Source organism: Physeter macrocephalus, chromosome 1, assembly GCF_002837175.3.
Source record: "Physeter macrocephalus isolate SW-GA chromosome 1, ASM283717v5, whole genome shotgun sequence".
NCBI lineage: Eukaryota > Metazoa > Chordata > Mammalia > Artiodactyla > Physeteridae > Physeter > Physeter macrocephalus.
In genome coordinates this window covers 104,545,747-104,571,839 of record NC_041214.2, presented here as the reverse complement: position 1 = coordinate 104,571,839, position 26,093 = coordinate 104,545,747, and the positions used below count along the sequence as shown (strand labels likewise).

Sequence of the window (26,093 nt, the reverse complement as noted above, 5' to 3'; positions counted from 1 at the left end):
AACATCATTAATCATTAGAGAACTGCAAATCAAAACTACAATGAGGTATCACCTCACACCAGTCAGAATGGCCATCACCAAAAAATCTAGAAACAATAAATGCTGGAGAGGGTGTGGAGAAAAGGGAACACTCTTGCACTGTTGGTGGGAATGTAAATCAATACAGCCACTATGGAGAACAGTATGGAGGTTCCTTAAAAGCTAAAAATAGAACTGCCATGCGACCCAGCAATCCCACTACTGGGCATATATCCTGCGAAAACCATAATTCAAAAAGAGTCATGTACCAAAATGTTCATTGCAGCTGGTCAGAAGAACCTAGGAGCAAGACAGGAATAAAGATGCAGACCTACTAGGGAATGGACTTCAGGATATGGGGAGGGGGAAGGGTAAGCTGGGACAAAGTGAGAGAGTGGCATGGACATACATACACTACCAAACGTAAAATCGATAGCTAGTGGGAAGCAGCCGCATAGCACAGGGAGATCAGCTCGGTGCTTTGTGACCACCTAGAGGGGTGGGATAAGCAGCCGCATAGCACAGGGAGGTCAGCTCGGTGCTTTTTGACCACCTAGAGGGGTGGGATAGGGAGGGTGGGAGGGAGGGAGATGCAAGAGGGAAGAGATATGGGGACATATGTATATGTATAACTGATTCACTTTGTTATAAAGCAGAAACTGACACACCATTGTAAAGCAATTATACTCTAATAAGATGTTATAAAATTTAAAAAATTTTTTAAAAACTAAAAAAAAAACTACTATGAGCATACAAGTATAAGTTTTTGTGTAGACGTATGCTTACATTCATGTGTTTATTTGCTGTCTGTATATCTCCCTTAGTGAAATGTCTGTTCAAATGTTCTTCCCACTTTTTTAAAGCAGAAGGAATTTACTACAGTGATTGGTAACAGAAGAGATGGAAGAGGCTAAGAAGACTACCAGGGAATGGAAGGTACCCTAGATGTTAGCAAAAGCAGGAAGCTCTTAGAGCCCTCAGGTTGGAGGGACAATAGGAAGAACTAATAGTACCAGTTCTATAGGTCAGAAGCCCAAGTACAGTGTGGCTCAGCTGGGTCCTCTGTTTAGAGTCTCAAAACTGCCTATTTTTTAAATGTGTTGTGTGTCTTATTATTGAGTTTTTAAAGTTCTTTATACAGTCTAGATATCAGTCCAGGTCAAATAGAGTTTTGTAAATGTTTTCTCCCAGTCTGTGGCTTGATTTTTTGATTTCTTGTGTCCTTTGAAGAGCAAAGTTTTAAAATTTTGATGGAGTCAAATTTGTTAAATTTTCTTTTATAGCTCATGCTTTTTGTATCGTATTTAAGAAATCTTTGCCAAACCCTAGGCCACTAAAATTTTTTCCTACGCATTCTTCTAGAAGGTTTATAGTTTTAGCTTTTACATTTGGCCTATGCTGCATTTCACATAATTTTTATTTGGTTTGAGGTAAGAGTCAAGGTTCATTATTTTGAGGTATATATGACTATCCAAGTGATTTGGTATCATTTGTTGAAAAGATTATTTCTTTCTCCCAATGAAATGTATTGGTCCCTGTGTTGAAAAACAATTGACCACAAATGTATGAGTCTATTTCTGTACTCTTTATTATGTCCCATGGCTCTATTTGTCTCTTTTAACACCAATACCAAATTGTCTTGATTACCATAGGTTTATAATGCCTTGAAATTAGATGGTGTCAACCCCACCAACTTTGTTCTTTTTCAAAGTTATTTTAAATCCTCTGCACTCCATATGAATTTTATACATTTTACAATTTGTACAAAAAAACCCACACAAACAACTAGCTTGGATTTTGATTAACATTGGGTTAAATCTATAGATCTATTAGAGAGAATTGACATCTTAACAATATTGAGTCTTCAAACTCATGAACATAGGTTATCTCTCTACTTATTTGCTGTGTTTAATTTTTTCATCAGTGTTTTGTACTTTTCAGTGCAGGTCTTACTCATCTTTTGTCAAACTTTCCCTGAAGTACTTCACGTATTTTAATGCTACTGGAAATGGTATTATATTTTAAAATTTCAATTACAATTGTCTGCTGCTAGTAAGTCAAAATAGTTGACTTTTATATACTGATTTTGAACCCTGCAACTTTGCTAAGCTCATTTTACCAACTCCAGTAACTTTTTAACAGATTCCATTCAATTTTCTACATAGACTATCACATCTGAAAAGAACCAGTTTTACCTCTTCCTTTGCAGTCAGAATGCCTTTTATTTCTTTTCTGTCTTTCTTGTACTTCTAGAACCTCCTGTAAATGCTGAATTGGAGTGAGGAGAGCAAACCTACTTGTCTAATCCCTGATCTTAGGGAAGAGATTTTAGTCTTTCACTAGTAAGTACAATTTTAGCTGTAAGGTTTTTGTAGATGTCCTTTATCACATTGAGGGAGTTTTCGTCTGTTCCTGATTTGCTAAGAGTTTTTTTTTTTTTTTTTTTTTTTTTATCAGCAATGGATGTAGTTGCTCCTTTTTTGTCATTTATATCTTACTGGATTTTGTTTCCTTTTTGTTTCTATTTATATGTTATATACTTATATGGTGCCATATTCATATTTTACTGGATTTTTTTCTTTTTTTGTAGATATTTAGCTGTAGTACTAGTTTGTTTCGTAATACATCATTATAAGAGTTAGGTTTTCCAGGACTAGCTCTTTGCCAGAATTTTCCATAGGAAGGGTAGGTAGAGGATAAGAGTCTAGGCAAGTTGTTTTTTTTTTTTTCTCTTTTTTCCTCAAGCAAAACCTCTTTTCTTCTAATCTTTATCCAAAAAACACTGCTTCTGCAAATATGGCTTTTTGGAGTACTTTTTGGAGATGTGCATTCCACATCTTCTACTTCTGTGAACCAAAGCAGGTCCAGTAAGGTTCCTGTTGCCTCCCAGCTATTGTAGATAAAGGCTATAGCTTTTCCATCTCCAGATGAACCCTTCTTCAGTAAGTGTATTTGTGTTGATTCTTTAGAGGTGCTATTGCTGGGCTCGTCTTTCCATTTCTCTTCCTCTCCTCCTGTGGAGCTCCTGCATTATCTTGACTGCTTTGGGCAGCACTGCAGTATTTTGGTATATGTTTCCTAGCTTGACTGAAATTGGAGTTGCATTTTTGTTTTCTGTTTTCTTGTTGTTCTTAGAAGAATCCCAGGAAAAAACAGGAAGATGCTACATCTATATAGCCATATTTATAGCAGAAGCCTCCTATATCCCTTTCTACCTATATTTATCATGGTATGTATCACATTGTCTTATAGTTATGGTAACACCGGTATCTCTCTCAACAGAATGCAAACTCTCAAAGTCATTTTTTATCTGTAGTACCTATCACAATGTTTAGCACTTTATAGGTACTCAATAAAATGTTGGTGATTAACAGCATTAACAGATGCTCCCAGGGCCTACTGCTCATCTCTTGCACTGCTGAAACACTGCCACAAGTCTATCCTGCACTCATAATGTGACTAAACTTCTCTACTACCTGTCAGATGTTATCACATCTTTGAGATGCTTTATATTAAATGCCAGTGTCTTGTTCCTAATATAGCAAACTGGATTGAGCCTAACCTAGTAACAATGTATGATACACTTAAATCATTTGGGTTTGTATAATTTGGGTGCTAGCTTAAAGATAATTACTTTTGGCTATAAAATTTTACTGTAATGAGTTTTGACCTGAACTACTAATCTACTACTAATTATTTGCTATAATTAAATAATGATCTGCTCTGCTCCAGAAACCTCATGTTTGCATTCAGAATAAAATTAATATATATAGATATTTTAAACTTAGCCTGTAAATGAAGATGGGCAACTAATACGCAAAGGCTCTAAAATTGGATGTGTCTTCATAAATATCTAGTCTAATCCCTTTTTACTGAGCTGGAGGGGGAGGGGTATACTAGGATCAAGGACTAGTGACATCAGACAGACCTGAGGTCACTCAGCTTATAAACAGCAGAGCCAGGACCTGAAGTTAGGTATCCTGACAGCAGGCCAGTGTACTGTCCGCCATATTCTGCTTCCACAGCCTCCTTCTTCAAGGAACCCCTAAGCATCCCTCCCTCTGCACAGCTATCCAAAATGATCACTGCCCTCCAACTCTGCCTAATATAGTCAGAGCTCCTCAAAAAATAAAAAATCTGATTACCATTAGCTATTAATTACCCAATTTCTCCCACATTGAAGAGCTATCAATCCAAACTGAAAGCAGGAGAGCAGAGTAGTTCAAACAGCTTTGAACTAAGAATTAATCTCATTTTTTATTTTTTTTTGGCCATGCTGTGTGGCATGTGGGATCTTAGTTCCCCGACCAGGAATCGAACCTGTGCCCCATGCAGTGGAAGCACGGAGTCTCAACCACCGGACCTCCAGGGAAGGCCTTCAATCTCATATTTTTGATCTAGCTCTATTCCTACCTTGTTTCTGTGACCTCAGCCAGAGAGGCAACATAGTTTAGTAATAGAATAAGGGGTCTGGAGCTGGACTGTGTCAGCTGAAATCACAGTTCTGCAGATTCCTAACCCCACACTTGGCAAGTTACTTCTCTGTGCCTCGGTTTCCTTGTGGATAAAACAGGACTCATAACAATCACAGGATGGTCATAAGGATTAAATGAGTCAGTATATTTAAAGCACGTCGTACTTCCCTGATGGCACAGTGGTTAAGAATCCACCTGCCAATGCAGGGAACACAGGTTCGAGTCCTGGTCCAGGAAGATCCCACATGCCGCGGAGCAACTAAGCCCGTGCACCCCAACTACTGAGCCTGTGCTCCAGAGCCTGCAAGCCACAGCTACTGAGCTCGTGTGCCACAACTACTGAAGCCCGCACACCTAGAGCCCATGCTCCACAACAAGAGAAGCCACCGCAATGAGAAGCCCGCGCACTGCAACGAAGAGTAGCCCCCGCTCGCCGCAACCAAAGAAAGCCCGCACACATCAACAAAGATCCAACGCAGCCAAAAATAAATAAATAAATAAATAACTTTAAATAGATAAATAAAGCACCTCTAAGGGTGGCACATTGTAAGTGCTCTTACCATTTAATCCTTCCATTCATCCTTCTCATTTAAGTTTCCACATGTATGTAATATGTACGGTTAGAGTAATCATTCAGGGTAGTTTTAGAATTCACCAAAATATACATAATTATGGAAATCTTGTGGAAGAAACTGGAGAGGAGAAGGGAATTGGACATACAAAAACTATGCAATTATCTTTTACTACAAAAACCCTGTGGTGATCAAATGGTATAGTATATGCAGAACCACGTGGCAGATAAATCATGAAGCAAATGAAGTGTGAGCTCCAGGACCCCTCCCTTACACAGGGCCTTCCATGGCCCTGTGTCTCACTTCGTGTTTATAATTTTGCATCTTCTTTTTTGAAGGGGATCCCCCCAAATGTATAAACCTCAGACTCCAAAAAACTAGATCTGCCCTTGTTCAGAAGTATTTTAAATAATACTTAGTTATTTTCAAATGCCAGGTATTACTACTAGTGGGCTTGGCTAGAAGACCTTCTTGAGGATTCTCAGAGTAGAGGAAGGATGATTCCAGACCACTGCAAAGCAAAAGTCATGGACAAACAGTTATTTCTCTTGGATTGGATTAGAAACCCCCAGTGTATCAAGAGACCCCATGCCCTTTGTTAGAAGGCTGGGCCCAGCCAGGCAAGACTGAATGGAGGAGTGGGAGGTTAAAGCATATACTGGTAAAGGACAAGGTGGAAAACGTAACTCAAGTGAGATTAAGTTTAAATTCTGCTTAAGCCTACAGGAGTTAGGACAGAAGGATACAGATTCAGATCAAGAATATGATCAGGAGACAAAGACTTAACAAGGTTAAATTGAGGGGCACAAGCTATGGGGTTTGAGTTCAAAATCAGAAAAATCATGAGGTACATTTCCTTAAACTGAATTCAAAATGTAAAGTTGGGTCCTGAGTAAGAAGCGAGATTAGGTCTAACGATGAGAAACAGTATTCAAACTCAGAGGGGAGGGCTCAGGAGGGCTGGTGCTCAGAGGTACAAGCTCAGACACACAGGCTTCCTTCAGAGGGAACCAGAGAGTAGCCTGCTCTGGAAGGAAGCCAAATACCTGAACCTCACACTGAGAAGCGTCAGGAAACAGGCCCTGAGGTGCATCTGGGATACGAGGCAGCCTCTGACTGCTCCTGATTAGTACGTGCACTCATCAAAAACTGGTTGTGGATAGAGTTCAGGTGCTTATGGGCACTGATCAAATAGGTGTATTTGCAGTGAAACCCAAATTAGTATTCTCTGCAGTGAAAATCATTCAGGCAACACACCTAAACCTCTCCTCTCTGCGTCTCTGCAGATGTGACTAAGAATGGCTGATTGACATGCAGAGAGGGACAAAATGCGGCAAGACTGCCAGCCACTGTCAAAGCTACTTCTGTCCTTCTCAGAGGAAGGATGAGCTCCCTCTGGAGTTCCTACTGTCCCTCAGCAACAACGTTTGGTCACTTATGTGAAACCCAGGAGCAGACAACAATGGATGGCATTCCTTGGTCCCAACCTCCAGGACAAAACAGGGTGACTTACGAAGCCAGGAGCTGGGACTGTCGTAGACTCCCCACACCACACTGTTCCCTGAAGCCAGGCTGTTCTGATGCCCCTATCACAGGTACTATCCTGGTTTGTTTAGTAAACTACAGTGCTGTTCTGTCAGGTAGTGTGACATCAGCTCCTCAAGAAACGATGAATAAGAAAATAATTTGGAGGACCATTTTCTCATACCATATGCAAAAATAAACTCAAAATGGGTTAAAGACTCAAATGTAAGACCTGAAACCATAAAACTCCTAAAAGAAAACATATGCAGTAAACTTTTTGACATCAGGCTTAGCAATATTTTCTTGGATCTGTCTCCTCAGATAGGGCAACAAAAGGAAAAATAAACAACTGGGACTATATCAAACTAAAAAGCTTTTGCACAGCACACGAAACCATCAACAAAAGGAAAAGGCAACCTACTGAATGGGAGAAGATATTTGCAAATCTGACAAGGGGTTGATATCCAAAATATATAAAGAACTTACATAACCTCAGTATCAAAAAAACCCCAAACAACCCAATTAAAAATGGGCCGGGAACCTAAATAGACATTTTCCCAAAGAAGACATAGAGATGGCTGATCAACACATGAAAAGATGCTCAACATCACTAATCATCAGGGAAATGCAAACCAAAACCACAATGAGATTAGATGACACCTCACACCTGTCAGAATGGCTATTCTCAAAAAGACAAAAAATAACAAGTGTTGGTGAGGATGTGGAGAAAAGGGAACCCCTGTGCACCACTGGCAGAAATGTCTTAGTGCAGTCACTATGGAAAACAGTATGGATGTTCCCCAAAAAACTAAAAACAGAACTATCATACGATCCAGCAATTCCATTTCTGGATATTTATCCGAAGAAAACAAAAACACTAATTCAAAAAGTTTATGTATCCCTATGTTCACTGCAGCACTATTTACAAGAGCCAAGATATGGAAACAACTTAAATGCCCATGGACAGATGAATGGATAAAGAAGATGTAGCATATATATATATATACAATGGAATACTAGTCCACCATAAAAATAGAATGAACTCTTGCCATCTGTGACAACATGGATATATCTAGAGGGTATTATGCTAAGTGAAATAAGTCAGACAGAAAAAGACAAATACCACATGATCTCACTTATATGTGGAGCGTAAAAAAAAAAAATGGACAAAGCAAAACAGAAACAGATTCATAGACACAAACTGGTGGCTGCCAGAGGGGAAGGCGATGAGGAAATGGGCAAAATAGGTGAAAGTGATTAAAAGATACAAAATTCCAGTTATAAAATCAATAAGTCAAGAGGATGTAGTGTACAGCATAAGGGATACAGTCAATAATATTGTAATAACCTTTTGTGGTAGCAGATGGTAGCTAAACATTGTGGTGATCATTTTGTCACATAAAAAATATTGAATCACTATGTTATCCACCTGAAACTACTATAACACTGTATGTCAATTATAATTCAATTAAAAAAAAGAAAAGAATTTGGACAAGTAAATCAAGCTAAGGAGTTGAACAGCAGCAGTTCAACGTCTGTTGTGCCCAACAATGAGCCAGATGTGATGGTGAGAGGTACATGAGAAGATGAACACATGATACCTGCCCTCAAGGAACTTCTACATTAGTTCCTCATGAGAGATAACATCTCATCTGCTATGCTGTGAACACAGGGTCCACCAGGGTGAGTATATCATGCATTATCCTTTTTGGAAAGGCAATGCATCACCATAGAAAAATGGGATCTTTGTAGCAAGAGTAATAAAGTAAAACATTTCAATTACAGGGAGTATATTAGCCTCTTGTTAGACAAGGGTCTTTAGGTGTCATAAATTTTAGATCACTGCAGTTTATGTAAGGAGGCTGAAAATTACTCAATGAATAAATATATTTTCTAAGGCATCTGTCTCCATAGTTATACAGATTTGAAATCTCAGCATCCTACACAATAATGACACATTAAAAAGATTAAATTCTAAATGGGAAAATGCATCCACATTCTTCATTATAAAGTTGTGCTCAGATATGCCATTTCAATCTGAAAAACACAGCTACAAGTTCAGCAAGCCTTCTTTGCTCCACATTTACTGCTAAAACAACCAATGTGGGAATTGCCAGACTATACACTTTCAGTTTGTGTGTCTACATGAGCACCGCAAAAGAACAGAATGCTATTGCTGGAGTTCCTTTCCAACAGGCATGGAATTTTACAAAGGCTATTCATTTGACGCAAAAACTATGAAGGTGACAAATGAAATCGAAATATAGTCTCTATACTCCCACTCAAATGCAACACTTTATTTTGACCAAGTGTAAGAACATTATGGTCTCCAAGAATAGATGCAGAAGATTTTAAGTCTAACCTACATAACTTCAACCAATCCAATGAAAAATATTTATTATCTTTCTACCTATTTGTGAAGAATTCTTTGTACCTATTTGTGAAGAAACAAATCAAATTTTTCCTTCAATCCTTCGCTCGTTGTTTGGTGAACACCTACTCTGTAAAATGGCCAGGCCTAGGTGTTGTTGGAAACGCAATGAATAAGAATGGTCCCTTCTTTCAAAAATCTTATAGTTGAATATAGGAGACAGATCAGATACACAACTAACTATAATACCAGGTAGAAAGTGAAAGTGATGTTTGTCTGACAAAGACAAACATCAAGGGCAAAGGGGACTGGAAGGAAGGAGATATTTTTACAGGTAGGGAAATGAGAGAAAACTTCATACAGCAATGACACTAGTTTTGGATCTTGAAGGACTAGGGAAGGGGCAGAGGTCACTTCAGAAAAAATGGCAGGAACGAAGGCACTCAGCAGCATGGAAGTGGAGAAAGCAGATAAGGAACATGGGGCAGCTCAGTGGGAGAATGCTGCAGAAGGGAAAAAACTCAGGCCAAAAAAGGAGTAGTGTCAGATTAGAGAGAGCCTGAACTATGGCTCCAGATGAGAAATAAACATTAATCAGAAAAGATTAACCCAGAAAGACCTAGAGAATATATAAGCAATACAGCACATTTGCACAAACATATTGATTATATAAATATACTACCCGTTAACTTTACTTATGTACAAACGGGTAAATATAGAGCAGGCTTCATTCAGGCAATCAAGTTATCATCTGCCTTATAATGATTTGAAGACATTAAGTGGATTTGAAGTGATGCCAAAAATATGAAATGGACCTAAAACTATATTCTGTGTGTTTGATTATGACATAGTTGTCCTGTCGTACAATAGAAGGTAGAAGAGACTGTAAATTGTGAGTTAAAACTAAGAAAGGGGCAAAATTGAGGACTGGAAAGTCCTCAAATGCAGAGGACTTGACTCTGTAACTCTACATTATGGTTTTAAAATTATTGTCTAGGTTTACTGAAAAACAGAATAACAATTATCTAGATGATAGCCCAATTAGCAGCTAAACAATCACGAGACGATGAAAATGAAAATGCTTCATTGCTTGGCCAGCAGGTGGCACTTGTCACTCGATATAGAAGGATGAGGGGAAACGTCGAGTTAGGAATTCATCTATATTCAGAAAGGAGAAAAAGAATGCGCTGTTCCAGAAGGACAATTTATAAGGAGCCCTTGGCTTGCTGACACAGCTTATCAATTACATCTTGGATTTGAGCCCTCCTATTAGGTTTACTGAACTTACACATTTCCCTTAACAAATATGATTTGCATTATATCAGTTTGTTACCTTTGTCAATGTTCTCATATCCTTTTTGTCTGTATTTATCATATGATACTGTGAGCAGATCAGTGCTGGAATTAGGCAAAAAGGAAACAAAGTCCAACTTCACCATTTAAAGATGTTTGACTGATTCAAGTTATCGAACTTCTCTGAAACTCACTCCCCTTCTGATGCTATAATTGATATAATTAGTTCTAATGTTGTGGGGATTAAATATGATACCATCTGTGGAAATGACAGCTTTGGGCCTAGCTATTTCATTTTCTCCTAGAGGACAAGATCTAATCATTGAGGTACCTCTTCTACCAGAAAAGTCTTCTGGATCACTGTGAATATTCTGTAACTAGGGCATCCTGTGGGTAGGACACCTAAAATTTAGACTTTCGTCACTCTACATACCAGTAGGGTGTATGAGGGGTGGAAAAGAGGCTGTAGCTGCTGATTTCTGATACTAGTACCATAATACTACCCTTCCTACCATTATTCTATCCCTTTTGGTTGTCAGTGACACAAAACCCAGAACCAAAGAATCTAAGATCCAGAAAGGTCTTTGATTTACCAAGTCAGCATTTCATTTTCCAGATCAGGATGCCTTCTGCCACTAAAGCTGAAATGCAAGACAGTAAGAAACAGGGTGTGCAGACATAGGTCATTTTTATATTTGCTCCCCAGATTTAATCAATGGATAAGTAAGCCTTGGCAGTAGGAGGCAGGAAGAGAGAACAGGAGGTGGGCAAACCATAATTTCATGGCATGCAGCTCATTATTTCCTGATACTGAGAGACTGGGCACCATTAATAGACAGTGGAACCATGGCAATACACTAGCCGTTACTTGATTTTCCAGTGGTGCCTACCCTACACCTGAATCACATCTGCCCTGAACCTGAATGGCACCAACACCCTGTTTTTATAGCTTTCCCACCCTTCCTATGTCATAGTCTAACAGCACTTCTAAAAAGCAGTCAGGAAGAAAGTAAATTCTGACTGAACATTGGATGGTTTTGAGTCTTTTTTCTGGCATCAGGCAGCTATCACCTAATTAGTTTTTGAATACTTTCATGATTTATTTTTGTGAAAGGGGAACTGAGGTCACCTTTCAGAGGTCCTCTATTCAGTAATTACCATATTTTATAATGAGTTACACAGTTTCTAAAAGACAGATATGTCACACAAATGCTGACTTTATTTTTAAAAATATATAAGTTTAGCATGTAATTTAAAAGATTGGTACTATGAAGGAACAAGCCCATGCTCATCTCCAAGTCTACATTTATAATGTTCTTCTCACTTATAATGCCCTGTACTTTCCCTTTATTTACCCTAAACAGACTTCAAGATACAAGTTAAGTGCCACTTCCTCTATGAAACTTTTCTGAATGAAGCTGCCCTCACTATCTCCTTGTAATAAACTTCTAATTTAGTTTCCACTATGATCAGACAAGTAGTAAACTAGTACTGCCTTACAGTAGTGGCTATCTTTTAAATAGCTGTCAGACTTGGTCCTCAAAGGGACTGTATATTATCTGAGGGCATATTTTATTTCGTGATTCAACAACTATCCTTTGAGTACCTACTACATGCCAGGCAGTGTTTTTGGTAATACAGACAGTGAACAAAACCAAAACCAGCCTTGCAGTCACAGGGCTTACATTCTGGTGTTAGAGTCACTCTATTCCCCACCATGCTTAGCATGGGACAGACCCAAGGGCAAGTATGTGTTCAATGACCACATCAAAATCAACTGGTTGCCCGTGGTTAGGTGACCCCTAGCCAAACTTTTCCTTGACTACCACAAAAACAGGGTCAGTGAAGGGCCCTGCATGCTGGAAGTGTGTTAAAGATGCAAGGATTGGGACTTCCCTGGTAGTCCAGTGGTTAAGAATCCACAATTCCACTGCAGGGGGCACAAGTTTGATCCCTGGCTGGGAAACTAAGATTCCACATGCCGAACGATGCGGTCAAAAAAATTAAAAAGGAAAGAAGAAAAAAGATGTGAGGATTATTTTCACAAAAAGTGGTAGGGGAGGATGGTGAAGAGTCTTAACGTCCTTTCAACTGGTAGGAGTATGTTTCTATTTAAGTCCTGCTGCAACTTCTTTGTTTATATCTAAAGCAGACTGAATCTATAAACCTGGCTCAAATTTTTTATGAAAAAATCAACTACCAAGAAAGAAAGAGTAAGTAGAACAGATGGCCCAAATCTGTTACTCCATCAGCCTCTATCAAAATCTCTACCTCAATGATGAATAAAACATCAAATCCCAAACACAGAAAAAGTAGTTAAGACTTAGTGATTGGCACTATCACTATCCGAGGGTCAAGCTCTGACCTCTGTAAGAAAAGAAATATCCAGACTGCAATAAAGATCAAATCAATTCAGAATGTTTTGAATGCCTTCACAAAGCTACAAGAAGTGGTAAGCAAAATAAGAAACAAAACAAATTAAGATATTTCACACTGAAAAGATTTGACTTCACCTAATTGTTTATAAAAATAACCACAGGTGGTGATATTTTTACATCTGACCTGTTATCAAAACCACAACCAGATGCTCTAAGAACTGTAAAAAGTTGAGCCACTTTTAGGGATTGAAGAATGCTTAGGAGAATATGTTTCTAAATAACCCTCAGTTATCTTCCCAAAAGAAACCCTGAGACTCCAGACTAAAAAGGGAGGGTCAGGTTTTGTTGTCTGTGATCACAGGTGCTGGCTGACCTGCATGGCAGATCCCCAGCAAGGTGGGAGTGGTAAGAAGATGAAGCTGGGGTAGAAAAGAAAGTTCATCTTCTAAGAACCCAGGAATACATGTAATAATCAGGTGGTAAGCCTGGATGTCTTAAGTCCCACCCAGGAAGGCAGTTTTCCACTCAAATAAGCATTTTATTTCCTGACATCTACACAGGAGTCAACATATTTGGACATATGCTGCGGACCTCCTCAATTCCTGTCTGAGGAGCTTGACAGGCTAGACAAATAAAAAATGCTGAAGTTGGGTGCTAAGTCTATAAACAGAGATGGAATTTATTAGTTAAGAGATTAAAACAATAATTCTGCATGCCACTTTTTCTTTCACTTGCAATTGTCATGGTTACCTACATTTACTGATAGTAATATTTTATTTATTGAATTTTCTTAATAATTAAATACGACTTTAAGTTGCTGTATTAATAGGCTGATATTTTAAAAGAACAACTCTTTATATCAAAAACCCAGGGAAGAAGCCCAAAGAAATAAAAAGAGCCTAATCTTTGAGTCATACAGACCAGTGTCCCAAACTTGACCCTGTGACCTTCAACATGCTGGTTGACTTCTACATCCTAGAGTGGAAATATATTCCCCTGTTCCTCACATGCACTGTTGTGGAGATGGACTTTGATATCACGTACAAAATGTAATATTATTTGAAGAAGTTCTCTTCCTTTCTGGACCTCTGGAGTACTTGTGATCACCTCTAGAACAGTCCTTAGATCCAAAATTAAAAGGAGGTGACAAAAAAAGATGAAAAAAAGAGGCTACATATTTTACTCAGGTAAACCACATCAGTCAGTTTGCACACACAAAATCAACAGCTCAAGACTCTGGGTAGGTTTTGGAAAGAATAACTAACAGCTCACCTGTCGATGAGGTTCTGCCAGTCGATTTTGATACCTCTGGACTGACTGTCGAAGTTGCTTGTCTTTCTCATTTTTTGATGGTGATACTGTGCTCGTAGTGCCCAGGGGAATGGAAGGTAGACGTTGTGTCTTTTGACAACTTTTCACAATCAACAAGTAGAAGAGATAACATCAGGAGGAAATACAAAACTATTTACTGTCCGTAAAAGATTATTTACTTCTACCAGGAGTAACTCTCTGGCTTATATCCAAAACTCAAATGCAGCATTGCTCAAATAGAGCATTATATTGAGAACTTAGGCAATACATGACCTTAAATCTCCAATTTGCTTGGAAAAGAACTTACTGGAAAATGTGGAGGGTAGTATATATTTATGAGAATGGGAGAATATTCATTATTTACTAATGCTTCATTTATCCTGCGTTATCATGAAATGAGGCTTTTTGCAAAAATGTTTTTTAGATAATTGAAGCTTACCTTATTACTACCAAGCGTTTTTTTTCTTCCAAAAAAATTTGGGATTGAAATCTATATGTCTCTGTAAACTACACCAAATAATTCTGCTTCTGAAACATAGAGATCCTTCGTTTGATGACTCAGAAGCACTGTGAAGATCAGCAACTACTGTGATGGGAGGCGGTACTCAGGGACCACCTTGGGGGTTACGGAGCCACATAGTGGAGCCCTTCATCAAGCAGCCTGGTGACCTGATGCAGCACCCTAGCATCCTCCTCTCCCTGCTGCTGTCAGTGCACCTGCTGCTGGTGGACACTCTGTTTCCCAGCCTTACTGATGTGCTGTCTCCAACCACTAGTAGGTTAATACATGTATTATTGTACATAGTCAAGTAGAGTTGTGTTTAAATTGCAATAAAAAGGCTGTGCATGAGGGCATCCATCTTTATGGTTACAAAAAATACTAATGCTTTTTGAGACTTATGGTTGGAGAGGTTTGAGGCCTTTTTTTTTTTTTCCTACTTCTGGTTTCATGGCTATGTTTTGGGGAGCTGAGCTAGCCAACTTGTTGAAAAATTGAGATATCACCTTATTCACTTTGGTCTGGAGGCTTGGCAGAGACAAGAAGTTCCATTCCCATTGGACATAGCCTCAATTCAGGGCATGGCTGGGGACATGGTGGGGGGGTGGGGGTACTGAACAAAATGCCGAGGTCGATTCTTAGAGCCTGCTTTACATAAGAATGTAATGATTCTTACATGCATTACAATAATTTCATTACAATAATGTAATGATAAAAATCATGTACCAATGATTTCTCATCATTGGTAGGTACCAAAAAGGGGGGAGTTCATGTTCTAAAATAAATGGGTATTAAGCTAGGAAAGGGAGAAGGAGGTTGAAAATAGAGAAAAGAACTTCTCCCACCTGAAACAGTGTAGGAAAAGCAAAGCATATCATACCCACTATATTTCTCAAGGCTGCAGCATATACTTGTCTTGCTCCCACCAGCAGGGAAGAGTGAGGACTACAATCAAATTCAAATACTACTGTGAAAAAACACTTAATTCCACCCACATATGGTATTTGTTTTTACTGTTATTTTCAAAGAAAGGTGGTAGGTAAACAAATCAGGGGACACCTACCTATATATATATAACCACCTGCAGTGTTCATTTGAAGACATCTGTGGGGTGGTGCCTACACAGGTTTCTATTTCATCTGAGAAAAGAACCTTGTGGCGACATTAAGTTTTTATTTAGAAAAGAGAAACCTCAGATATTTTATTAAAATGCAGTCCCTCCAACTGTCCTCAAAGATTTTTAGAAACAAATTAAATTTTAATATGAAATACAAGCCACAGATATTTTTTAACATCCTTTTCAAAATTCAGACTTTGGGGTTTAGTCAAATGATAGGCATCATTTTTACCCTGCTGGTGAACCCTATTTTCAATACAGAGAAATGCATAGAACGAATGTAATGGAAGCACACTGATATTTATTTCTTGGGCACTGTGACAAAAATGTGTAGCCTCCCTCTGTGCTTAAGGTGGAAAACAAAAAGAGGCTTCGGTGGTCTGAAAAAGAATGGCTCCTTTTTACCCTGCCTGGGTCACCAACTCTAAATACTACCATTTGTAAAATGGTATGTTTTGTCACCATAAAGTATTTGTCTGGAATTAGGCTTCCTGAGATAAGGATCCCTTCGGAGAGTCCGTGATGTAGTAAGGCAGAAGGAACACAGGTTTTGCATCAAAGTGCTTGGCTTCAAGTTTCAGGTTTAGGGAAGAATCCTGGACAGGTCACTGGACCTCCCTTAGCCTCACTGTTTTCTCCTCTGAGAAATGGAGAAAGCTCACGTGATTACTGTAAAGATGAAATGACATCATGTGCAATTGCTATGTAAGAGAGAGCTATTATTATGTTTCCTGCCCCAGTGCTGGTTACACGGACATTGTTCACTCAAATGCTATTCAGTGGCATTAACCCTGAGGACAATTGGCAATTAACTGCTGACAATAAACCGTATTTTCTGTAAATACAGACGATGCCACTTTTCGCCCCATTACTCTGTCCTTCCGCTCATCAAATGTTGCCTAATAAATAACTATATTTCACGTCTCATCACTTTAACACACTTATTTTATATGATTCTATCCAAATCCAATAGCACATATGTATCAGGGTTTTGCTATTTCATGGCTTAGTCTCCAATTATGCACGGCCCATCCAAACATACTGAATCAGAGGACTGAGTGAGGTCATCAGATCAACTCCTCCTCCCTTGGGAATCTTCATCTGCATCGCTGCTAACAATCTCCCACAAAGGAAGTGTCAGCTCTCAAGAAACTGCCCTTATAATCAGGAGTTTTTCTCTATAGCTCCCATTTCTAAATCTCTTGCTATCACTTTAAGCATATTTTTTGTCCTAATCTTTTCAGTGGAAATGAAATACAGATGGTCAAAATTATGTCAGTATATTTAAAGAATCAAGGACTTAAGAAATTATAAATATAAGAAGATTTTTTGCATTTCAGGCTTTTAAGGTCCATCAGTTTTCTGCCAACATGGCAAATTTATCTTGCCTGTCATCACAAGTGGCAGTGTTTTGATGCGTAAAAGAGAATTAATACAGTTCTGAAACTAATTTTATAACGTTCTGTGATGGCATCATCACTTTTCAAGGAGAAGAGGGGGCAACCATGCCAATTCAAGGACAATAGTAAGTTTGAGAAAAGGGAAGCTACAGAGGACAGATTCCCAGGTCTGTGGGTCCGAGAAGGCCTAAGACTGGGGTGAGAAGTAATGGGTATATGGTTAGAATGTGGGGAGGAATCTAAATTCTCATGGCTTGTTACCAAGGGGCCCCCAGTGACCAGGGACTTAGATTGCCCTTACAAGGGGCTCAGTTGGACCTAGAAAACATGCAGAAGGTACTATTATTACACTCCATCCTAGGTGATGGGAAGATGAGTTAAAGAGAGGTTGTATCATTTGTCCAAGGCTTCAGAGGCTAATGAAGCCAGGAGTCAAACCCAGGCAGTCTGGACCCAGAGTCTGAACTCTAAACACTATCCTACACTGTATGAAAGTTCTGAGCTCACAGAAAGTGATCAATATTATTAACTTTTTTTTTTTGACAGTTGTGGGCTTGGACCAATTTTACTTACATTTCCTAGCACAAGGCTTTCCATGCAGAAATTTAAAAATCAAAACCAAAACAACAACAAAAAAACTTCTCTTAAACAACACTTGGGTGAAAATTATGACAATGACAATGAAAACATTACCTATTCTTAATATTGAAACTGAGCCACCACTGTGTTCCTATTTGGGAGATATTTAAGTTACAAGTTAGGACTAGAATCAGGTCGGGAGTTAGAAGACCTGGGCCAGTGGCTTCATGAACAGGCTTCTCACCCCCCATTTTGGGCTTCAATTTCCATTTACCTAAAATGAAGAAGTGAGACTATATCACTGTTTTATAATCAGGCTCCCTGGAGCTCTAAGCTTTTTAGAGAGAGTAGGGACAGAAATGAGAAGTGGATACCTCTGGCCTCCAGATTCTCAATCTCCAATTCAATCAGGACAGTTCTGTTTTTATCTGTTTTATACACTTGAGGTCAGAGACAAATTTTATTTGGGGGAGAAAAGAAAAAGGTTCTGCTGCAAACCAAGAAAGGGAGACTGAAAAACCCCTTGGGCCATGTGAAATCTAAGAGCCCCTGTCACCTCTGACATTTTTCGTTAATCTCTAAATATGATTAACCTGGAGACTCCAGGTGGAAGGGGTTTTAGTAGCAGTTTCTAATTTTTTTCTTCTTTCTAATTTTTATTCAGTTGCTCTTTATTATTCAGGGCTGGATAAAAATAAACAAGAGTTATTACCCTAATGTCTGTATTAGCAATATTGATCCACTTATTCAGGTCAAAGTACTTAGAAAAAACTCCATGGAAAAGCGATGCTTCACTTAAGGGTGCCTTTGTTAAAGGGGAGTATTAACTCTTTTGCCCACAAGGAAAAGAAGTAAGTCAGAAAGGGCTTGTAATAACATTGACATTCATCAATATTTAATTGGTTTTTTTTCCTGTTTTAGTCTGAACTTCTTCCTCCAAAAGCACAAAGTAATGAAATCAATATATGACTTAAACAGGAAAAGCACATAGTCTAACAGTTTAGTGCCTCTAGAGACACCCTCTAGATAAGACTCCTGCAGGATAAGATTGTACATTGTAAATGAACTGGAAGGCACAACTCTTAAACACCAGGGTAGGTCTCCCACCAGTGGAAGCACAGAGCTGCACATCAAATGCTGACAAAAAGTTACACCCAGGACTCTCTTAACTTGATGGAAAAGAGCACTAACGAAATATCCTTCCAGAGGTGGCAAGGGGCTAGAAAGAGTTGGAAGAGATGACAGCTACTAAGCTAAAAATTATCTATGTATCCAGTTTCACACATATATATTTTAGGAATTAAAAATGAATAAAGAATTTTAGAAAACTATCAAAAACTACCTGTTTTCCAAGAGGTTAGCGTTATTAGCACAAATCCAGATGTCAAAAATTTCTTTCTCCTGATAATTAGTAGAGGGAGGCAAGACTCTCCATTTAAGGCAAAGATCTAAAATAATCAAAACAAAACCACATACATACAAGAAAGACCACAATCAGAAGTGAATCTAACATAGTAAGATGTCAGGTTGCATATACCGAAAGCATGAGGTATTTCAATCCAAAGACAAGTGAATCCTTGATCATATACCATTATATTTGATGGCACAAATAGTTCAGGATTCTATGAGCTACCCTAGGACACCATCAATAAATTATTACTGGTGCTGCTGTTATTATTATTATTGCCATTATTGCTTAAGTTCTTTCCAGTTGGTTTCTACTAGTTTCAGCCAGAAGAATCTTAATAGATCCCTCTTCACCTCTTCTCAAACCATGTGAAGACTTCCAGTGACCTGACTCTCCCATTTTTTCTGACCTATTATCTATCTGCCAACAATACCACTGTTCATCTCCAACCACATGACTAACATAACAAGGAAAATCAAGCTCTCTCTACCATTTACACATAGTTCCTTGCTCTGCATTTTTTTTTTTTTTTTTACAGCTCTTATCCTACTCTCCAGTCTACAGTCTTGACTTCTTTATCCCTTTCTCCCTTTCAGTCCCTCCTGGTTTTTAGGACTAAGGCACTCTACTCTCCCCAGGCTATTCCTCACTTTAATCCTGAGTTCCCTCCAGACCCACTGTTAATGGCTCTTGGGTGAATACTTCCCTCTGCTCATATAAGATGGACGCAGTCTGCACAGTGTTTAAGAATCTGAATAGCCCAGAAAATTAAAGTTATGGCAAACTAACTCATTTTTGTAATTCCCACAACCAACATCTACATCTCAGACTGCATCTGGCAACACAACAGCAAGCACCAGTTTTTAACAGAGTAGCCCTCACATTAAATAAAACCATCATAGACTATATTGTACAGTTATGTTGCTAATTTTCCTTTGAAATTGTAAGCTTTTTTTTTTTTTTTGGTCAAAAGTGTAACATCTTAACATACAAATAAAAACCTTTTTGTAGTTGTAAGATTTAGCTTATAAATCATTCAAATTGAAGTGAAAGATTACCAGGTCATTGTTAATGACTTAGTCTATTAAGAATATATGTATTTTACAGTTATGTTGCTAATTTTCCTTTGAAATTGTAAGCTTTTTTTTTTTTTTGGTCAAAAGTGGTAACATCTTAACATACAAATAAAAACCTTTTTGTAGTTGTAAGATTTAGCTTATAAATCATTCAAATTGAAGTGAAAGATTACCAGGTCATTGTTAATGACTTAGTCTATTAAGAATATATGTATTTTTGTAAAGGAAAAGCACTTGTAGATATTTAATCAGTACTACATGTCTGTTTTGAAGAAATAAAATGCTGCTTAGAGATTCTCTTTAAATATTTTTTATTTTTGTGCTCAAATGTATTTTCTGTTGATCTATGGAATGTTCTGTACAAAGCTGTATGGTTGTACTGTTGGGCTAGACACTTTTGTTTTTTAAAATCTGTACTTAGCCAAATGTATATGACCATATTAAAATATAGTATCTTTATTATTAAAAATTTGATTGCAAAAAAGAAAGAAAGAATCTGAATAGCTCCACAATGACTACCTCTGTATCTCAGAAAAATTACTGCACTATGTTTCAGTATCATCATCTGTTAAAAAGAGATTAATATTACTACTTACCCAAAAGGGTTCCTGAGGATTATATGATATAATAACAATGATAAAAGCCAACACTGCTAGGTATTATCTGTGATGGTTACTTTTATGTGTCAATTTGATGGGGCCAAGGGGTGTCTGGATATTTGGTCAAATATAATTCTGAGTGTATCTGTGAGGGTGTTTTGGATGAGATTAACATTTGAGCTGGTAGAATGAGTAAAGCACACTGTCTTCCCTAATATGGGTGGGCCTCAACAAATCAGTTGAAGGCCTGGATAAAGGAAAAAAAAAAAAAAGCTGACACTCTTGCAAGTAAGAAGAAACCTCTGACTGTCTTGAACTGAGATATCAGTTTTTTCCTGCCTTCAGACTAGAACTAAAACATCGGCTCTTCCTGGGTATTGAGCCTGTCAACATTTAACCTGGAACTACATCATCGGGTCTCCTGGTTCTCAGGCCTTAAGACTCAAACTGGAATTAAACCAATGGCTCTTCTAGGTCTTCAGCTTGCTGACTACAGATCTTGGGAGTTGTCAGCCTACTTAATCATGTGAGCCAATTTCCTATAATTAATATCTATCTAACTATCCATCCATCCATTCATAAATCTATCCTATTGGTTCTCTTTCTCTGGCGAACCCTAATACACTATCCCAAGCACTTAGTAAACGTTACATGTGTGAATTAATTGTATTTTCACAAAACTTCATGATGTAACTACAAATACTAACCTCATTTTATAAATAAGAAAACTGAGGCTTAGAGAAGTTAAGGAATTTGCCTAATTCACACAGCTTTCAGGTACTGGAGATTGGATTCTGGCAGTACCTTGCACATATCAAAAACACTGTCATTTTTAGCCAGTAATATTACCATCCAATAGGCTGTTGCATATAGTCATCAATTTCCTCATTTATACCTTCTAAGCATCTGTCTGTCATTTGTGTTCCTCTTAAATCTCACTGCCATGCCTTTATTCAGACATTTACAATTTCTCACCTGGATCCTGGATTATGCCAGTAGTCTTGTCAGAGGTCTGACCCAACCTCTGCTCTAGCCCTCCTCCAAATCATCCTGCACTAAGCTGCCAGAGCAACCTTACTACAAGTGACATCTAAACAGTCACGTCCTCTTTGGACCACCCCAGGCTCAAGGTTGGGGAGGTGTTTCCTTGGCCCTGTGTGAATAGCTACAGGGTGATTTTTTTGTTTGCTTGACTGCCTTCCCCACTGAATGGCCGATTCCCTGCAGACAGTAGAGACACATAATAAGTGTTCAATGCTTCAATGATATCACTTTCCTTCTGAAAAACTTCCGGTGCCGCTCCATTGCTTATTAAAGTAAAAACTCCTTATCCTGGCATTCAAGGCCATTTAACATGTTTACTCAACCTAACAGTTTTGTCTTTTATTATTTATTCATCATTCATTCAGTCAGTAGTCAATTACTAAGTACCTACTCTTATTTAACATAGTGTTAAGTATTAAAAATAGAAAAATGACTGTTTCTATTATCCACCAGAAAAATATTAGCTGAAGTATACACCTGATATTAACACAGATTTCAGCTACATCTCTGCCCTTCAAAAGTCTACTTTAAAGACCATGGCAAAGCTACCTCTGTCATGAAGACTTGCTTTAATCTCCTCTTCTCCCCTTTCTTTGAACCCTCAAACAACTTTGGGCCTCTTTTACATCATTTACACTATTTTCACCTCTATTACAATTATCTTCATACTCATCTTAACCTTTCTCCGATAGACCCTAATCTCCTTGGAAGTGAAAACCCTGTCTTACCCACCTTTGTCTTCCTCATGCCCTATTTTTTAACACAACAACTTGTATATTAGGCTCTCACTAAAAGTTTGCTAATTGGAATGAAATTTAACACTCACCACACTGAATAATGAATGGGATGGCTATGGCCTGTCTTCTTTGATATTGAATAGAATCTGAAGATTTCTCCATTTCCTTATTATTCAGGTATCCAAGTTCATTACAAAACAATGTTAGATTTCTATTACCTAAAAAAAAGAAAGAAAAAAGCAGGCAAAGAATAATGAAAGAAAATAAAATCAGTAAGATAAAGATGATAAGCAAAGGGAAATTTGGATATAAACACATGTATATACAATACGATCTCGAACATGTAAAAACTAATACATATACAGAAATAAGTGATTAAAATATTTGACACTGGTTTCCTCTGAGTATGGGTGAAATTCGTTTTCTGCTTTACACTTTCTTGCATTTTTCCAAACTATATGTAATAAATATGCAACATCTTTATAATAAAACTGAACACAATTGCAGTTATAAAAATAATACACACTTTTATTGTTGCAATAAAATACGCTGACACTTAAAACTTTTTTCTTAAATACTCCTAGGAGGGACTGCACTGATTAAACTTAAAAGCCACCCTTAAGACTATTGATACAAATATTTATCATCTTGTCTCACAGTCAGAGTTTCTATTTTATCTCTGGTTCCTTTCTCTTCCAGTCTCTATTGTTTATGCCCTACCCTTGCCCTAGTTCTAAACTTCCTCCTTGCTTAGAACAGTACTTGTCATGGAGGCCCATTCAGGAGTCCTCCTTAAGAGGCTGTGTTCTTATCTGTTGATCCAGCAATTGCACTGCTAGGAATCTTCCCTACAAACATAAAACACAATGGCCATATATACTATAGCACTGTTTGAATAGAAAACAAAAAAACAAAAAAAAAAAACCCTGGAAACAAGGTAAAAGTCCAGACTAGGGAACTGATAAATCCCATTTTCAAACAAGGGAACATTAGATAAACTTTAAAACACGGAGTTAGAGCTAAATATATTATTGCATCAAGATCTCCAAGACAGAGTTTTAATAATAATTTTTAAAAAAGATGTAAAACAGCAAACCTAGTATAATCAACTTTTGTAATGTAAAAAGAGAGCATAGACATATAAAATTTTGAAGGACACGCTTTTCTTTTCCTAAAAGGACACAAAAGAAAGTTTTAATAGTGGATACCATTGGAGAAAGGACAGAGGTAGAGAGGAAGGCAAGGGAAGGTATTTTCACTTCTCTTTTTTAACTTTCTGAACACTTTTAGTATTTTTACATGTGCATGTATTACTTTAAAAATACTTTTTTGAAAAAAACATCCACATTTACCGTTCTGTCCAATATGGTAACCAACTGGCCACATGTGGCTACTGAGCATTGAAATGTGGCAGATACAGAACATTTCATCAATGTACAAAGTTCAAAAAGTAATATTCTAAAATATATACCTTGGAAATAAAATATATGAAATAGGACCAGCCTTACATCAACCTTAACAATTGACTGTGCAATCCAGGCAAAATACCAATAAACGTCTTTACACCTTCCTATACCTTTTAAAATTTAGGTTCAGAATGCTATGTGCCTTTAAGACCAGCAGGGAAGGAACTCAATCTTTAAAAGGGGCTTTGCAATTGAGCTGGGCTGACAGCTACCCTCACAAATTCCCTGGTCTCCTACCTTGTTTCTTCACAAAATCCCTACCAGCTCTTGCCTCAGATTTCCCTTTGGATTCTGCTTCTTGGGCTTTTCTCAACTCAGACTTTTGGTTTTCTGCTCTTCGCTCAGCATTTGGTATTGGCCCAGCCCAGACTCCACTTTTTTGCTGCACACCAGATCCTGAAACACTCTTTAGTGTCTGGACAGGGCTCGTGAAACCTTGTTCTATGATTTCCACATGAACTAGTCAGTTCTTATTATGTCAAGGCAGGAAGTGCTGTAGATTAAAGTCAGGTGACTTTGAGTACTGTCTACCACAGATTTATTGTGTAATTGTGGGAAAGCCAGTAAATTTTCTTATCCATAAAGTGAGTGTTTACAATAACTTGCCTTACATGGTTATCACTAAGAATAAATATGAAGGTGCATTAAAAACAGTAGTGCTGTGCAGAAATTTAAGTTACTGCTGTTCTGTATTTGTTCTCTCTCTAAATGTTACTTCCCCAAGAAGACCTCACCTTTGCAAACAAGAACTGTGATTTATCACTATGCATGCCCTCGACTCATCGAGCTCAGCAACCTGCACCTAATAAGCCCTCAAAAAATCTTGCTGCCATTCTTGAAAAAATAGCTCATTAATGTTTTGTTTGGGATAAAATGGAAGTGAAATAGCATCTCTCCCTGAAAACATTAACTAATCACAGTTAACACAACCCAGCAAACTTATAAAACGAACATCAACTGTGAATTCCAAAATAAATATTTTAAGAGCGATAAAACTACTAGGATGTTAGAAACACAGGCACATGCCTCTCAAGGGTGGGGTGATACCTGCTCTGTGGTCACACCACTCTTACAATGCTTACACATTACATTTCAGTTCACTTTATGTCTATTTTCCCTCTAGAAAGTGAAATCCTTGAAGACAATGGCTATGTTTAGGATCTTGCTTTCAGTAGCTGACACTCAGAGCTTAATGTTTACATATAAGACTAGATAATACTAAAGAATTACCAGCTATCAAAGATATAAATGAGAACACTCAGTAGCCCAACATCTAATGACCAGGATTGATAGAAGATATTATACTATTCAAAGTAGATATCAGGACAAAGGAAATAACCAGAGATATTCAATCTGGGGATCAGAAATTGCTTTTCCTAACTGCCAATGGAACTTTTTTTCCCCTTCAGATAGCAGCTACTCCAATATGCATAATTTATAATATGTTATTAAAACAAATTTCCAGGGCTTCCCTGGTGGCACAGTGGTTGAGAGTCTGCCTGCTGATGCAGGGGACACAGGTTCGTGCCCTGGTCCGGGAGGATCCCACATGCCGCGGAGAGGCTGGGCCCGTGAGCCATAGCCGCTGAGCCTGCGCGTCCGGAGTCTATGCTCCGCAACGGGAGAGGCCACAACAGTGAGAGGCCCACGTACCGCAAAAAAAAAAAAAAAAAAAATTAAAACAAATTTCCATGGAGTGGACCCTGAAGACTAGGTAGATGCTTCAGCAAGTGGATAAGTAAGTTGGCCAGAGAAACGGCAGTAGGAGGAAACATACCACACCAGTTTCTGTTTTCTTTCATGTGTTACTCAGTCTGTAGAGATTTATACAACTATCCTGAGAAAAAAATTCCTCCCATACAAGGGAACCCCCAAAAGTCTATCAGTGGATTTTTCAGCAGAAACCTTATAGATCAGCTGAGAGTGGGATAATATAATCAAAGTGCTGAAAGAAAAAAATAACCCGCCAACCATGAATACATTACCTGTACTGAAGCTATCCTTCAGAAATGAGGGAGAAATAAAGAATTTCCCAAACAAACAAAAGCTGAGGGAGTTCATTACTAGACCTGCCTTACAAGAAATGCTAAAGGGAGTTCTTCAAGCTGAAATGAAAGGAAACTAATTGGTAACTTAAAAATGTGAAAATAGGGCTTCCCTGGTGGCGCAGTGGTTGAGAATCCGCCTGCCAATGCAGGGGACACGGGTTCGTGCCCCGGTCTGGGG

At 38.1% G+C, this 26,093-nt stretch overlaps 1 protein-coding gene across 1 annotated transcript in view; it reads right to left on the bottom strand.

The window, feature by feature from the left end:
• MORC1 (MORC family CW-type zinc finger 1) overlaps positions 1-26,093 on the bottom strand; it is a 314,151-nt gene that overhangs the window by 76,934 nt on the left and 211,124 nt on the right. Inside the window, exons 18-20 of the mRNA XM_055085704.1 lie at positions 22,491-22,619; positions 18,880-18,985; positions 13,904-14,042 (exon numbers count right to left, since the gene is read on the bottom strand). Of these exons, the coding sequence (XP_054941679.1) occupies positions 13,904-14,042; positions 18,880-18,985; positions 22,491-22,619 (374 nt within the window). The remainder of the gene's footprint in view (positions 1-13,903; positions 14,043-18,879; positions 18,986-22,490; positions 22,620-26,093) is intronic.